The sequence below is a fragment of the Lepus europaeus genome, chromosome 7 (genome assembly GCF_033115175.1).
Source record: "Lepus europaeus isolate LE1 chromosome 7, mLepTim1.pri, whole genome shotgun sequence".
NCBI classification, from domain to species: Eukaryota; Metazoa; Chordata; class Mammalia; order Lagomorpha; family Leporidae; genus Lepus; species Lepus europaeus.
Window position 1 is genome coordinate 42,554,703 of NC_084833.1, and position 17,382 is coordinate 42,572,084.

A 17,382-nucleotide genomic window follows, 5' to 3' on the forward strand; every position below is an offset into this window, starting at 1 on the left:
GAAGCGAAGGAAATAATGAAACAGTGTTTACGTAGAGGAAATCAATAACTTCAACTGTAAAAATGAATCTCAGATTCCACCGTACACTGACTAAATCAGAAGGTATCGTTTAACCAGATGCCTGTGTGATTCTGTTTATTAAGATTTCAGAATCACTTAACTATTTCTGTGTAGTCGCCGCTTTATTATCGCTCTCGGAGGCCTAAGGGAATCTCCAACACCGGAAGTTAGTGGAAAGCTCAGCTACAGCTGCGTCGCTGAGGCGAGATTCAAAACGTGTGCGTCACTAAGAGGCAGAGGCAGCCGGTGGTGTTGACGTCAACTTGCCATCGTGGTCCAGAGTCGCAGCTCAGAGTCGCGTCAAGCCTCGATCAACGGGGAGGCACGGGGAGCAGGAAGGCATTTGAGAACCCTAGCCAAACTTTTCCATCCCTTGCCTGCAAGTGGTTGCGGGCAGCTAGGCTCAGTGCGCAGGCCCAGCGCTCCCGAGGCTCCGCTGGGCGGAACCGGACGTTGGGAGCCGCCGGAGGTGGGGAGGAGTCGATGCCTCGGGGTGCGGAACTGAGCTGCGGGCCTAGAGGGAAGGCAGGGGCAGGGGGCGGGGCTTTGACGCAGACGGGCGGAGCCGAGCGGCCGAGGGAGGACTGGTGGGCGGGGAGGAGCTGCTGGGCAGGGGCGGGGCGTTGCCGCGGGCGGAGCCGAGTCCAGCCACTGGGAGCCGGGTGGGGCGGGGGCGGGGCGAGCTACGAAGACCGGGGACGCGCTTCTGACAGCGCAATCCGCGCGGCCGGGTCTGGGGTGGGCCGGGTCGGGGACCCCCCAGTGGTGTCGTACCGATGGGGCTGTGCTTCCCCTGCCCGGGGGAGTCAGCGCCTCCCTCGCCGAACCTGGTGAGTAGGATAGCGTCCCCGGCTCTCTGCGACATCCGGGCAGCGCCTGGCGCACCTGTTCCCCCCCGGAGGGGCGCGTGGTGAGGCGCGAGGGGCCGGCGGCTGGGGACCCTGGAGACGAAAGCGCAGGGGCGCGTAACAAGGGTCGCTAGGGTCCTACCCGCGAGACCATTGTCCCGAGTCGCCTCACAGGCCTTGTCACCTGTCGCTGACGCCGGCGGAATTGTGAGTTGCAGGTCGCCTGCTTAGGCTGAGCGTGCCGTGTCTGCGCCTTTGGTGGCGTAGTAGGTGGAGTTTGGATGCAGAAAGAGCTCTTTTCTCTCCAAGTGAAGCGTTGTTCTGGCAGATGTGCATTTTCATGTGTCTGTACCAGCTGCTTAAAGAAGGTACTAAGTAAACGTCCTTATGTTCTGGGACTTTGTTGGATATTTTATGAATCGTTCACTTCCAGTATTTCTCAGTCTTTTAAGTCACTCTTTTAAAAATACTTTATATAGTACAATTTTGCCGTGTTTAACACAAATGCCGGGAGCCCAGTTAAATTTCACATAAATAAGGATATATTTTTAATATAGCTTTGTTCTGCGCAGTATTTCGGATGTACTAGAAATAATTCGCTATTTTATCTGAAATTCAAATCTGACCAGATTTTAAATAGTAGGTTTCTACTTTTTGCAGCTTTGTATAGTTTAAAGTATCTTCACGTTAGTACTGCTTACCAGGGAGTGGATAACATAGAAGACCTAAGTTCCTCTCTTTTGTCCTATCTGGATAGAAATTAGTTGGAGAAAATTAGTTATCCAGGGAAGTATGTAAACTCTTCAGCCGTTTGATTCTAAATACTAGAAACGACTCACAAGTTGATGTGGGAAAGCTCAGTTTGCCTTTGTTGCTGCTGTTGCATTTAAATAAGTTTTTGTTTATCCAGGTTTTGATAAAATACTGGTTAAACCCTCGCCTATCCTGTACCATACTGTGCCCTTGATAACCACATGGCTCACTGCTGGGATGTTCCTCTATCAGTGAAGCTTTAACTGAGCAACCTAAATAAAAGATAGTCCCCAGTCTGCCACCCACTCATCCCCCCATTAGTCTCCAGGACACCCTTTCTGTTTCCTCACAGCCCTCATGCACATTTTCTTACTTGATTATATTCATCTGCGTGCCCTCAGGTTTTTGTTGTTGTGCTTGCTTTGTTGTTTTTTAAACTGCTGCATTCCTAACACCTAGAAAAGCTTCAGAGGCATGGTGCTGGTCAATAAAGATTGACCGAATTGCTGAATGTATGTATTTTGGTATTGAAAACAAGGGAATTATTACTACAGGTTCCTAAGGGATTGTTCTTATTTTCTTATGTGTTGAGAGAAAGAAAGAGAGAGAGAAAGAGAAAGCAATTATATTATTATAGAGCCCATCTGCTTATATTTATCTTAGCATGTACTGAATTGAAGATACATTGTTTAGGAGAATTAACTTTCAGAGAGTATTTCATAAATGGTCTAACAGTAGCATTCTTTGTGGGATATTTTGAGTTAGTACTTTTTGTTAAGATTTATTTATTTGAAAAACAGAGTGACAGAGCGAGAGAGAGAGAGAGAGAGATGGAAAGATCTTCCATCCACAGATTTTCTCCCTAAATGGTCACAATGGCCAGGGCTGGGCAAGACTGAAGCCAGGAGCCTGGAATTCCATTAGGTCTCCCATTTGCGTGCTGAGGTCCAAGCACTTGGGCCATCTTCTGCTGCTTTCCTGGGAGTGCTAGCAAGGGAGCTGGATTGGAACTAGAGCTGCCTGGAGTCAAACTGGTGCTCATATACAACTTAACCACTGTACCACAATGCCCATTCCTGGGCTAGTGCTAATTTTTTTTTTATAAACTACTATATTTTTCACAAAACATAAGGGTATAATTTATCTATAATAATCTTTGTTTTTTACTTTAATATGATTTTTATTCATATTCTTTAGGAAGAGAAAAGAGCAAAGCTCGCAGAAGCTGCAGAGAGAAGACAAAAAGAGGTGAGATTAAACATAAATTATGCCTACTTAGACAATTAAAATTTGTACGTTAGTCTCCATACATGTTTATTATTAATGTTCTCTAGTGTACATTGTGTGATATCCTAAAAATATATAGTTAAAAGTAATCATTTTAAAATGATTTCCATGCTTGTATAAACTGCATTAATATATTTACATTATTTAATTTGTGAATATGAACTTTTAGCTGGCTTCTAAAATGTTATTTTCCTTTAAGAACACGTATTTCCTTAGAATAAAATTGTCGTGCCTTGTAAAACACTGACAGATATTAAGTAAGATTAGAAGAAATTTTGTGTGGTTGGTTGCAAAATACCCAATGAAGAAATGACAGTATGTTTTATGTAAGGCTGTTGTGAAATATTCTAATCCTTTGGTATTAAAAATAAACCAACTCACCACCCTCAAAGAAAAACCTAAAAAGCATAAGCCACCAACCAAAGAGAAGAACTCCTTTTGCACACTGGGTATTTATTTTTGTTGTTTTTCTACATCTTTTATCAAATTTCTTAAAGGCTGCATCCCGGGGAATACTGGATGTTCAATCTGTGGAAGAAAAGAGAAAGAAAAAGGAAAAAATAGAAAAGCAAATGGCTACATCTGGGCCCCCACCAGAAGGTGGCCTTAGAGTAAGTCTTAAAATTTATTTAAAGTTTAACTTAATGGACATTTCTTGAAAAGTTAAGTGGCAATCCATGTAATAATTATCTCTTGAAATTCATTATCTAAACATCTTGAAGTAATTTAAAAGCAAGTGTCATGGATTAGAAGAGATATCAATTTATTTTAGCACTCAGGAGTAGATTTTTCCTTTTTGCTGACATCAGAACAGTTCTTCCTAATTATCTTTACAATGATGCTTTTATACTTATGAGAGTACTTCAAAAAGTTCATGGAAAATGGTTAAAAGAGAAATTGATTTTGGTGCATACTCATTTTGAAAGGGGATTTATTTCTTGTTTCTAAGATTTATTTATTTACTTGAAAAGCAAAGTTACAGAGAGAGAGAGGGAGAAACAGATCTTCCATTCACTGGTTCACTTCCCAGATGGCTGCAATAGCCTGGGCTAGGACAGGCCACAGCCAAGAGTCAAGAGCTTCTTCTGGGTTTGTCACATAGTCGAAGGGCCCAAGTATTTGGGCCATCTTCTGCTGCTTTTCCAGGCATATTAGCATGGTGTTGGATCAGAAGTGGAGTAGCTGGGACTCGAACTTGCGCACATATGGGATGCCCATGTCGCAGGTAGCAGCTGACCCTGCTATGCCACAATGCCAGCCCCCTAGAAAGGGGTTTTCATAATATGAGTTTTTCCTGAGCTTTTGGAAGGCCACTTGTATTACTGATCTTAAATATGTTGAATATTCAAGCAATGTAGAAAATACAAAGAAGTAACAGTCACCCAAATGTAAAGACTTTTTGACAGACATTGTTTCTAGTCTGCATTTATGCATCAGCTTTATTCATTTGGATTACACTATACATTCTTTTTATGATTTTTTCACTAAATGATTTGGGATCTTTGATCTTTCCATTATCATAATCTTATGTTAATTTAAACCATTGACTGTACTGGTGTGGGTGAATCCATAGTAGAACTAAGCCCCTGGGAATGCAATAGTGAACAAGTTAGGCAAGGTCCTCAGCTAGAGAATCTTTACTGCTAGCAGCACAGTAAAGGTTTCATTTCACATGTTAAAGCCTAGGAAGAGGATTTCTTCTCAGCCTTTTGGCTAAGATCAAGTGAAGCCTAGGAAGATAATTTTAAAGTGTTTGTCTTGGATTATTTTCAAAGAAGACCTTATTCTTAATTAAAAAATGTTTGTGGAAGGGACAGTGTCCTTTATTTGTCATTTATATTTACCTTTTAAATGATTTATGAGCACTTTTTAGTTGATTTGCTGTTTTTGCAAGTTTGTTTTGCTCTCAAAACTATATACACACACACACACACACACCCAAAATTTGTGGCGAAGGAAACTTAGGAACATTCTACTCAGGGATAGTACATAGAGATAAGAGTTATCTGTGTTTTGCCACTGTACATTTCTTCAGCTAATTCTACTTAATGGAGGAAATGAAAAGAAAGCCATTTTACTCTTAACTGGTAAACTTTTAACAATATATACAATTATTGGTCTCAGTATTGAGGCAAATAAACAACTGACCATTTTGTTTATGATATTTTTATACAATCTCAGAAAAAGATCTACTGTAAAATAAAACAGTTGGGCAATCACATGGTCAAAACTCTAATAAATTCTTTCACTATTCTGTTGAGATAAAGAGCTACTTCTCCAATGTACTGAAAATAGGTTTCTCTAACAAACAAAAATAACATTAAATTATGACAGTAGAACTGATGTTCTATAGTATTTATGATGTTCCATACTATTTCATAGTAGAAGCAGAGGTATTAAGTTAAACTCACATAGAAATTACAAGAAAAGGGTAATTTAATCTACATATGGTCAAAATTAACTTCTTTTGCATGTTCTAATAAATATGATACCAATTTGAAAACTCTTAAGAAAGAAAGGGGATTTATTTCTTGTTTCTAAGATTTATTTATTTACTTGAAAAGCAAAGTTACAGAGAGAGAGAGGGAGAAACAGATCTTCCATTCACTGGTTCACTTCCCAGATGGCTGCAATAGCCTGGGCTAGGACAGGCCACAGCCAAGAGTCAAGAGCTTCTTCTGGGTTTGTCACATAGTCGAAGGGCCCAAGTATTTGGGCCATCTTCTGCTGCTTTTCCAGGCATATTAGCATGGTGTTGGATCAGAAGTGGAGTAGCTGGGACTCGAACTTGCGCACATGTGGGATGCCCATGTCACAGGTAGCAGCTGACCCTGCTATGCCACAATGCCAGCCCCCTAGAAAGGGGTTTTCTTAATTAAGCTTTCATAAACTGAAGCCTGAAGATTAATAAGAAATTAGCCCCCATATTACTTCTGATCCCCTCAAAGGTGCTCAATGTGAAAACCAGTACCATTGTTAAATTTGTTTCCTTTCTTTTTCTTTATGTGCTATTCTAAGGAATCGCTCTGACTTCTTTAACAAAAAGTGATTCTCAAGGCCATTACTCTGTTCTCAGCTCATACTCTACTGAGTGGTTCACTGTCCTAAACCATTATGGTTGTCCACTGTGTCATGTTCCTTTGGAATATTCCTAATCACCCCTACCAACAACTTGCTGGCTCCAAGAAGCATGCTGCTTTCCCACTGACCACCTACATACCACAGGGGGAACTTGACATTAAAAAAAAAAAAAGAATTTGGAATTTTATGAATAATAGAAAAATTCAAATTGTGAATAACAATCCTCAAGTCTCTTGGCTGGCTTAGTGGCCTTTTAGATGTGCTATTTGGCCAATTCCATGAACTGGCTTGGAGCGACCTATAGAAGAGCACAATTCTTCCTAACTGCACTTTATACTATGAGAACATTTCTTTCCCTTTATTTATTTGCGATGTAGAGTTACAGAGAGGAAGAGATGGAGAGAAAAATCTTCCATCTGCTGGTTCAGTCCTCAAATGGCCACATGGCTAGAACTGAGCCAGTCTGAAACCAGGAGCCAGGAACTTCTTTGGTCCCACACGGGGGCAGGGGCCCAAGTGCTTGCTGCATCTTCTGCTACTTTCCCAGGCCATAGCAGAGGGCTGCATCAAAAGACTTGAACTGGAGCCCATATGGGATGCCAGCATCCCAGGCGGTGGCTTTTACCCACTATGCCACAATATTGGCCCAACTTTTCCCTTTCATAATACTTCCCACATATTCATTTCCTGATTAGCCCTACCTCCTCTCAGGAAAAATGGCTTGGATAATAATGCTCACTATCTTTTAGAAAGTAATTCTTACCTTAAGAAATCTATATGTTACAGGAAGCAGGCTTATTACTTACAGGCAGGCAGCAAGGCACAGAGAAGTCTGGGACTCTGTGAGAAGGAGTCCTGAGGCTCAGGAAAGCTGTCCAAGGTGCATAGGGGTCTTAACTGCTTATGTCCCACTTTTACCGCAGATAATGGCCCTTGGAAAGCAGGCCATTTTGAGTTTTACAACCCCGGGGCAACATGACAGTCTGGGTTAAAGCACTGACTGATCTGCTGTTTCTTGGGAATGTGGGGGGAAACTGGCACAGAGCCCAGGCTGGACTGGCTGGTCCCTTTCCATCCCAGGATGTTACATTCCCAGCATATTCAACAGCTATTCTCGAGAACTCCAGGCAGGAAAGTGGGGAGAACTGGGTCAGTCCAAGATCACCCAGAGAATGCTCCTGCAGCTAACCACTGATCTGCCCCAATCTTTTTTTTTTTTTGTATTTTCTTTGTATTGCAATTTTGACTGTAACAAAAATTTTATCATTAGCTGCTATTCACAAAATCACTTTGCATTTTTATATGCCACATTCCTCTTTTTATTTATTCACTGGAAGGTTGTGTAACTTTACATAAAAATTATTCTCTATTTTTATCTCTTCTAGTGGACAGTTTCATAAAGCATACCATGAGTGGAACCATCTACTGTCAGTAACTTAATATCTACAATCAAGTGGACTCTTCAGTTTAATTTCTTCTCTTTGAATAAATGAAGACTTAGACTTTGTGATGTTAGTGCCCTTAAATGTAGTGCCAAATCTATATTGACTATATTGAAACATTTTTGATTCTAACACTTATAAAATGGCGAGAATTCTCATTATATACTCCCCTCCCACATTTGATCTTCTGCAAATAGGGAGTGACTTGCTAGCTTTTAGTAGTTACAACATGCACTTAAATATTGACTATGCATATATGGCTTGTAAAAATGCTGCATTCACTATAATATTAAAATTTGCAATTACATTTTCCTTCCTTTTCAAATGGATCTAGTATGAGTTGCACTGCTTAGCCTTATTTCTGTTTCTATTCCATTACATATAAAAATTTTATGTAAACTTACAAATTTAGTGCCTTTAAACTGATCATCAGGGAAAATCATAAAAACCCATTTGAAGGGCTTATGAAAAGGAACGTTATTATGTTTTGTAACTAAGTAACATATATTTATAGATGAATGTTGAATTTCTCCTAATTTATTTTATATTTCTATAGCCTATAAAGTTAATATATTGTTTTACATTATATTGAAGAGGCTTTTTTGTTTGCTAAATTTAAAATTTATATTAGTTGATACCATCAGAGGGCAGTGATATACTATTGTATAATGTCAGATTCAGCTCTATAAAGATCTTTATAGTAACTGAGTTAAACAGAGAATCTGTACAGGTTATAATGAGTGATTATTTGTCAAATTTTTAATCATTTTTTGTATTTATTAAAGGATAACTATAAGATTTATACAGATGTGAAATTGCCAAGGCATGCATGAATGTATAAAAGAAAAATATATAGGTACTGTATTTAAAAAGATGTACTTAAAACATAAAAAATTAGGAGGTAATTCTGTATGATGCATAATGAAAAACTGGATCTTGTTTATTAGGAACATGACAGCATCTTTAGTTTTTATTTTTGCTTTTAATATATAATAAGCTAAACTAGAAGAATTGTGATTAACTATCATGGTTGCTAACTCATGTGAATGGTAAGGCCACGTATTGAGCTCTAAATAAGAACTTGTAAATATTAAGTGCCAATAGGGGCTGTAAGTTAAATAGACCAACTCACTTGATTTATAAAAAGGAAACTGAGCCACTATCTAATTCATCCCTCCCACATGGCTTGTGATATATTGCAGTACATAATACATGTTAATTTTAAAGAGTTTGAAATATAGCACAGTTCTCTTGACTCCTCATGGAAAAATCACTTTCTTGTTATGTTATGAAATATTCTATGAATATCCAGGCAAGACATATAGTTACCAGGTTCCCTTTCCTTTATCTTGAGGATGAGTAATATTTTGCTCATACAACCTAGTGGAATGAAATGACTGAACTGCATTTTAGTGATAAAAATTCTGACTTTATCAAAATAATGAATTTTTCCAAGATAGAAAGGAAAAAGGATCATTAATGGATGAGTGTATTAGAACCAGGGCGTATCTTCCTTGAGCTGAACAAATCCTCCCTTCTATTTTATTATAATAAGAAAAGTTTATCTTAAATTTTAAAGATTTAGAACTTGGGTTGGTGTTCACAAAAGTTCACTTCAAGGAGGAAAATGCTCTGTATCTAAAAGCAGTTTATACCCAAATACAATGCTTAATTACTGTTGAACGATGAATGATATAGTCATACTCTTGGGGGAAAATGGAATGCTGTCTTTCCCAACCAGGAACTGCCTCCACAATGTAATCAGCTTTCCCAGGAATCATTTGAGTTGCAGGAACTACTGGTGATTCCCAAATGCTAGAGATATTTTGGAAAGAGAAAGAAAGGAGATGCTGGATACCTGGTAGGAAACCAGTAAATGACTACTAAAAATAATTCACTTGCATCCAGATTTTTCCCCTTCAAGTTATGGATCTGTTCCTATGAAAACTTTAAATGGGGGCCAATTTCCTTTAATTTAATTAGGACATTATAATTCCTAATATGCCACCTAAACCCTCAGATTGCTAAAAAATAACTGAACACAGTAAAATGCAGCATGTAACTATCATGTTGAGATGTAAAATGTATGAACTACTGTCTCTGTCCTACTACTGTTAATCTAGATGGCAGCAGAAGGTTGTATATTATTACATAGCTTTTTGTGATATGCTGCATGTTTTGTAAACATCTATATGTGATTCCATCATTCTACCAATTATATTTGGAATGTAATTTCATAGTTCTTCTGCACAGCATTTTGTTATAAATTCTGTATTGCCGTTTGCGATATGAATATAACCTTTATGATATAAAAAGTGGCTTTAGTCTTCTCTGTTTAACAAAATTTTCTATTCACCACATCTTTTTTTTTTTTTTTTAAGATTTTGTTTATTTATTTGAGAGGTAGAGTTACAGACAGTGAGAGGGAGAGACAGAGAGAAAGGTCTTCCTTCCGTTGGTTCACTCCCCAAACGGTTGCAGTGGCCGGAGCTGAGTCAGTCAGAAGCCAGGAGCAAAGTGGTTCTTCCTGGTCTCTCATGTGGGTGCAGGGGCCCAAGCAGTTGGGCCATTTTCTACTGCTTTCCCAGGCCACAACAGAGAGCTGGATCGAAAGAGGACTAGCCAGGACTAGAACTGGCGCCCATATGGGATGCCAATGCCACAGACAGAGGATTAACCTACTGCGCTACCGGCCCCAATAGCACATCTTTAATTAGAACCTGTGTTGTTGGTTAGAGGGACTTTAGGAACACTTTCATCTGTTTGTGATTAATACGGACAATAAAGCTGAACACTGGTTTGTTTATACAATCCCAGGACTTATTTTTGGGAATGTTTCTTATAAGTGAGAAATGATATTATTAGCCTCCTGTATTTTATTTTATTTTATTTTATTTTATTTTATTTTATTTTTATTTTATTTTATTTTTATTTGACAGAGTTATAGACAGTGAGAGAGAGAGAAAGGTCTTCCTTCCGTTGGTTCACTCCCCTAATGGCTGCAACTGCCAGAGCTGCGCTGATCCGAAACTGGAGCCGGGTGCTTCCTCCTGGTCTCCCATATGGGTGCAGGGACCCAAGCACTTGAGCCATCCTCTGCTGTCCTCCCGGGCCACAGCAGAGAGCTGGACTGGAAGAGGAACAACTGGAACTAGTACCCAGCACCCCAATCGGGACTAGAACCCAGGGTGCCGGTGCTGCAGGCAGAGGATTAGCCAAGTGAGCCACGGTGCCGGCCTCCTGTTTTTTTAGAGAAATAATGTAGTAAAGTTTCTATCTGCCATCCTTGATACTGCAGCACATAAACTGAATTTTCCAAATAAGTTTGTCTTATTTTCAGTAAGAATTATGCCACATCATTAAAAGAAAAAAGGTACCTCACAATTTTTAATAGTATTTTATGCAAAAGTAGACTAGTAAGAGATGGGTAGATGTGCCTGTATCTCTGTGTTGAGATTTAAGATGTGTTTATTTAGTATGTTTTCAAATCAAGCATTTGAATTTTCCTGAATGACCAAATAAGCTCTAAGCTGATTCAGACATTTATTTTGATTTTATAAAAAAAATCACTGACAAAATGCTTTTGTTTGTATAGCAGACTTTGATGAATTTTTGGTTGGACAGTGAGAAGTTTGACTCAACAACTCAAACACTGAATTTCTCGTTATAGGTATGCTTCATCCTGCAAATATCCTTCAAAATATCGCTGTGGCCCCAAAACAGAATATTCTTTTTTTGTTATCATACCCTGAGATGCACTGATTATCTTTATAGCACGATACTTGACTTGTGCTGAGTTTTGTATTAATGTCTTATAGTTACACAGTTTTGAGTTATCCTTTGCATGTACTTCAGACTTACATCAAATGCCATTTGTTTTGTACATAAATTGGCTGTCTCCAGGCCATTTCTGTGAAAACTTACCTTGTCGCATGAATCAGAAGTCAAGGAGTTATCCTAAACTCATTTTTTTTTCCTAGTTAAATCCTACAGTGCCATTTTCTTTTCTGAATTTTTGGGATATAGTCAGACTATTTGTAACATGTACTTAAAGTAGGTTAAAACAATACCAAGTGTCTCACATTTAGAAAATTCTGAAGTATCTACACAAATATAGTAAAAATATTAAATAATATTTGTAAGGTAGTAGAATGCAAGGCTAATACATGTACTCAGTTCTATTTCTATATGCAAACCATGAAAATAATCTGAAAATAAAAATAAGAAAACAATTCCAATCACAGTATCAACAAATAAAAAAAATACTTAGGAAAAACAAAAGAAGTAAAAGCCTGCACACTAAAAAACACAAAACATTTTGTGGATATTAAAATCTACATGATGAGACATTGCATGTCTATGCAGTAGAAGCCAACATTATAAAGGTGAATGCAAAATTGTGGCCTCTGGAAGGTTGAAAGGGCAAAATAATGATTTCTCTCCCAGACCTTTCAGAAAGGAACACAGCCTTTACTTTTTTTTTGGCCCAGTGATAACCATATTGAACTTCTGACTACAGAACTGTAAGATAATAAATTTTGTTGATTAAGACACCAATACTGTGGTAATTTAAGGCACCTAGAGATAACTTACACAGTAGATTCAGATTAATGTTATTTTTGTTATACTACATTCATTTTTTAACTGAATCAATCAAATTAACTTTTATGATTAACGATATGAATGTCTTTTGATAGCATTTTTAACAATTACTATGGAGATATTGTTGATATTGGTCTATTAATATAAAGATTAAATGTTGAATTTTAAAAGATATTAGAATTATTTCCTTAACCAAGATGATTTCATCACCTAAAAAATGTTAGGTTTTGTTCATTCTTTTAGTTTGCTTGTTTTTAAATTTGATTGACTTCTTTTTTTTCCAGAATGACAACTGCCACTTGTAGCACCACCAATTATACCATGCTTGTTGTTAAAAAATTTCCCAACAGGTTGTGTATGTTTTGACTAAACTGACCATGCAACAGTTCCTCTTCCCTGATCTTTTGGATCAAAAAAAGGAGAATTTTGTTGTTTTTGAAAAATGAAGAAATAGCAAAATAAGTAACTGTGTACTGAGAACAGCACTTATGGCATTACCTACGATAAAATGCAAACTCTCTGCTGAGGAGAACAGACACCATCATCACTCAACTTCCCCAAGTGAAGCAGTGATAGGGAACCATAATTTCACCTTAAAACTCTCAGGGAAAGTTGCCATTTGAAGATTAACTTTATTTCAGAAGGAGGCATTGATATACAGACAGATAGCATTTTAAAAATTTACCTTTTTAATTATGGAATCAGTGAGGACAATAGTTTGCTGTTTATTGGTACAAAACAGCCCTGTCCCAGGTATACAAGGGTATACATAAGTCTGTAACATCATTAGCTACAGTAAATTTACTAGACAGTAGAGCAAAGTAGGATTAACTAAAGATATATTTTAATAAGAAAATGCTTTGAAATAACATGAAGTCAGTGAACCATTTGACTGTACAGTTTATTCATCAAAATATAAACGTATGTCAGCTTATATGTGTGAATTATGCTAATTCATTCTAAACACAGCCACGTGCTTAGGAATGTGTGAACTTCACAAACTATTCTCTAAGGGGGTGTACTGAAAACTTCCAAAAGTACCCCAGATATTTGGTCATAGATAAGAAATAAACTTTAAGGCAATCTTCCAAGTGAATGTAAACTTCTCTGAAGTGATCTTCCCAGTAAAGTATCACTGTTGTGAATACTCTGTACTTATTTATAGTGCTGTTGCATGTTTTTAGTAGCACATTATCACTCTAATTGTTAGTTTGTAAAAAATATCTTAAAAATCCTGCTATTATAAAAATGTCTGGGGTGCTTTTACTTGTAGACATACAGCAGGCACTTTCTGTTGACATTTGCAAATCCTAAATACTCCTAATAACAGGTTTTATCTTTAGCTAGAATTGTGTTCCTAATTTTGTTTGTGTTCTAAATCCTGTGCTTACGTATTGAGAAATAATAATTTGCCTACAATTTATCTAATTTAAATCTGAATTTAGAATTTCTTTTCAAAGGTCCTTTTCTACAGAAGCTTTCAAAATAAATAGTGCTACTACCTTTGAACATTTTTCAATGTGATGACATTTTTCTGTCTTACACCTTTTTCCAAAGTAGTTTTCAGAGCATGTGAACTAAACTGACTACACTGGAGAAGTAGATGGATACAGGCCGTTATGAGTCCTCCTGTAGTTACCAACTAGTTTCATTTAATCTCCTTCTTAGCCTTATAATTGGCAGAGACCACCAAGTAATTATCTGGATTCATGTCCTTAAGGGTTGGGGATTTACTTTGGATGGGGGATGTCTTGCCATCCACACGGGAGATCTGCAGCATTCGGCAGGGGTCATGTTTCAACAAATACCCTGCAAAAGTTTCCCAGCCTCCTCCCACACGGACCATGACATGTTTGTTGTGCAGCATCTGAAATGAAAGACAAGCAAAAGCATTAAATTCTCAGAATTCTACAGTATCCCAAACCTACTCCCTGTTCTAGTGAAATTGTGGTTTTCCTTTATCTTGTTTTCGTACCCCATTGTTTTTTCTTCTTGGTGCACAGTGTCTTTAGTTAGCATATAGTTTATGATGAAACCTTGTTATTCCTATGCAAGTGGACTGTGGGTGAACATCCCTGGGATCCAGCTTTGCTGTGTCATGGGAACCAGTATTTCTTCAATTCAGTGCCTGGAGGCTTCTTTGAGACACGTGATGTCCCATTATTGCTGTCATGACTGCCTCTGATTCCTGACTACTATCTCAGATTGGTGCTCTATTATTCCTAGTGCGTTAGTCTCTCCTGTACCCGTACTTAAAAAACTGATCTTCTGTATATAAAAAAAAAAACACAAAAAAATTATAATGTTAACAATAACACAAATAATGAGTAAGAAATAGAAAATAAAAAATGCACTCAGAAAAAAAATGATTATGCTCTGAGTCTGACCCTTTCAAGGCAAGGTATTTTTGAACAGCCAAACCTTTGCACCTTTCTTTACTGTTAAACTTTGTAATTACTTTAGAAGATGTCTTTTTTTACAAACTTACTTCTAGGCCCACGTTAACAAGGAACTTTAGGTTAACAAGATTGTACATTTTAGAATTGAAGAATATATCATTCTTAAAAAAAAGTTCATTCTGTATAGTAAAAACAAGTCAGAGTTGTGGCAATTTGGCATGTAACACTCAAGAATTTAATGTGGTTTCTTTCAAATATTAGAAAATTTAAGAGTAGGGAGTAATACTGCACAGTTGCCAAAGATGCTGCTAACCTCCTCTCCTGCCTAAATGTTGTGGCTACATAACGGCAGTGCAGTGTTGGGAAGGGTATGTAGTTGTGAGACAGAACCTGGGAAGTCATTTTCTTGCACAGTCTGTAACATCTGTTTGGATTCCTTTCACTCTATGTTATCTTGATAGGCACTTTTCTGAAACGCCTATGCAGCTGGGAATGTCAGTGCTAGCTCTACTTTAAATTAGTGTAGAATCTGATGAAAGCCTTGGACCCCCTTTCTGTATGCTGGTGTCTGCGAAGTTTTGTGTGTGTGTTTTGGGTTTTTATAGAATCTCAAAAATCTCTCTATACACTAAACAAAGAAACTGATTCATGTGGTTGACACAAAGCTATTTTCAAAATCAAGTATTTTTTAAAATTAATCAAAATGGGAAGAACAATAATTAAAGCATTTGACTCATAAAAATTAAATGTTACTCTACTAGTTATTTTCATTTAGAGTATTAGAGTTCTAGAACAGAAGGGGTCTTAGGAAATACTTTCTAGCTAGAACTCTTTAAACTTATTTGAGATTCAGAATCTACTCCTTAAATAAAGCTAGGGCTTTAGCTGGCAGCCAGGTGTCTTCCCCACTGTTCTGCCAGTGGTACCATCTTCCTGTTGTCCCTCAAGGACACTGAGGACCAGATCTTCGGTGTGGTTTGTGGTTAGCTTAGAACCCAGACTTTTTCTGACTCAGTCTGGGGCTTTTTCCATAATAGTTGCTACTTAAGTAAATCCTATCAGGGCTTTTATAACCTGATCAGCATATCCCCATACCCCAAGTTTCTGCATGTGCCATAGTCCACTGCCTGCCCCCAAAACTTGTTGTCACTGGAACAAAAACTGCAAAGGCCAATGTCAAAGGAGCACTTTGACCCTTCTCCCACTGCTCCAGAGAGCTTCGCCTGTGATTGATGTTTTGGCTCCTCCAGAGCTGCAAATTATGTTTCTGAGTAGTCTCCAAACATCCTCCATATGAATTCCTCTGGCAGAATGCACAAGTTCACTTGACTGTTTGTGATCTGGTTATTTCAACCAGGAAAAAAAATGGGTTAGAACATTTTTAAACAATTTACTCTGAGAAACCGTAACAGGAACCAATTTCAGCCTAGAGAATATCTGTGATTTGGACACACAGTCAGCTGGCAGATGTTTTAAATGAACCCATGGAACCATGTAAAATGCATCCAATGTGAAACAGGCATATTGAATGTAACATGAGAATTAAATTGCAGGTTGGTATTCTTACAAAAGCCAGTAAACCAAGGATTATCAGAAAATACTCTTAGCACATACCCGTGGTCACTTTTCTGCTTTGGCAAGTGGAGGCTAATGGATATATTTGTGTGTTTGTGAGTAATGTCAATCTCCCAAAGTCTAGTTTCATTATGTGAAAGTGCTTTTAAAGATAACCACAGTTGAAGAGGACATATGTAATTTTCCTGATTGATTATATTATGTGTGTATGCCTGTGTATAGGCACAATGTTCTTGTTTTCTCATCCTGAGATCTGAGTCTGGATTTTCCATGTAGTTATATCCTGCTTTGCCTTTAACTGAATTCTATAGGCAACCTGGTGATTTCTCCAAAGTTTTAGTCTGACCACCCTCTGATTCCCAAACTTCTAGAAGAGACAATATAAGGGTACTTCAAAAAACTTCATGGAAAATGTGTATTATGCATGGATTTCAATAATGTTTACACCAAAATAAACTCATTTTAATTCCATTGCCATGAAATTTTTGAAGAAACTTTATATATACACATACATTAAAAATTTACAAAGTTGGAAAAGAAAATTTTCTCTTTTATGAACAGATGTAATTTCCTGTAAAATAGTTTTGAGACATTACCTCCCATGGAACCTCAAGAACTGAGGCACTGCTAATACTAAAAGAGGTTTCTTTCTCCACAAAAAAATTCTAGTAGGTTTCATCCTTAGTAGTTTGTTTGGTTTTCCAAATTATTCCAAAAAACAGTTTTAATTCCACCCCAATCACCACTCCAGTCTTCTCTAAGGATCCAGTCATAGCTGTATATAGGTTGGGTCCTTATAAATTTCTCAGAATTGTCAGGTACTTCTGCTTTGAAGCTAGCTTTTTTTTTTTTTTTCTAGTTTCCTTTCTACCATTCAGCTATATTAAAAACAAACACAAATGAATAATACATATATGCACTAAACCTTTCACTGAGTGCTTTCTGGGTGCAGAATTTATCAGCGGCCTGGGCATCCACGATCCATTTTCATATGTATTTGTTGACAACACTTTAAAAAAAGGGACTTTCCACATCTTCAAAATATTCATTCCATACTGAAGACGAGTAATGGTGGGATGTGGCCACTACTAGAAGTTGGAAGGGTTTTATAAATTGACATTATTGATTTCTAGAGCAAACCTTAGAAATCAGGCATTACCTGGCATCCTGGAAGGTAAGTGGCCCTGTCTGATGATATTCTTAGAAAATAGACTTTAATTCTTGGGCTTTCTTTCTCAAGTCAGTAACCAAGAATTTGCTAAGGAAGCCAGTAGGTCAAACTGGGCAATGGTTTCAAGTTTGGGATTAAGATTTTAAGGTTGTAGAGATTTATAG

The 17,382-nt window shown here is 37.7% G+C and overlaps 2 protein-coding genes across 4 annotated transcripts in view; one reads left to right on the forward strand and one right to left on the reverse strand.

Annotated features, from left to right (window-relative positions):
• Window positions 1-752: 752 nt before the first annotated feature.
• Window positions 753-7,536, forward strand: SVIP (small VCP interacting protein). Of its 2 annotated transcripts, XM_062198063.1 has the most exons (5): window positions 824-890; window positions 1,127-1,276; window positions 2,859-2,909; window positions 3,446-3,559; window positions 7,415-7,536. In XM_062198063.1, exons 2-5 carry the CDS (start codon window positions 1,190-1,192, stop codon window positions 7,427-7,429), a joined length of 267 nt encoding a protein of 88 aa, XP_062054047.1. In that variant the 5' UTR covers window positions 824-890; window positions 1,127-1,189; the 3' UTR covers window positions 7,430-7,536. The 2 variants fall into 2 exon arrangements, with proteins under 2 accessions (XP_062054048.1, XP_062054047.1); XM_062198064.1 differs by lacking the exon at window positions 1,127-1,276 and having other exon boundaries at window positions 753-890.
• Window positions 7,537-12,741: 5,205 nt separating this feature from the next.
• The window catches only part of GAS2 (growth arrest specific 2), a 147,782-nt gene continuing 143,141 nt past the window's right edge, over window positions 12,742-17,382 (reverse strand). For both annotated transcript variants that reach the window (XM_062198066.1, XM_062198065.1), the window contains one exon: window positions 12,742-13,940. In XM_062198066.1, the coding sequence (XP_062054050.1) occupies window positions 13,722-13,940 (219 nt within the window). In that variant the 3' untranslated portion in view covers window positions 12,742-13,721. The remainder of the gene's footprint in view (window positions 13,941-17,382) is intronic.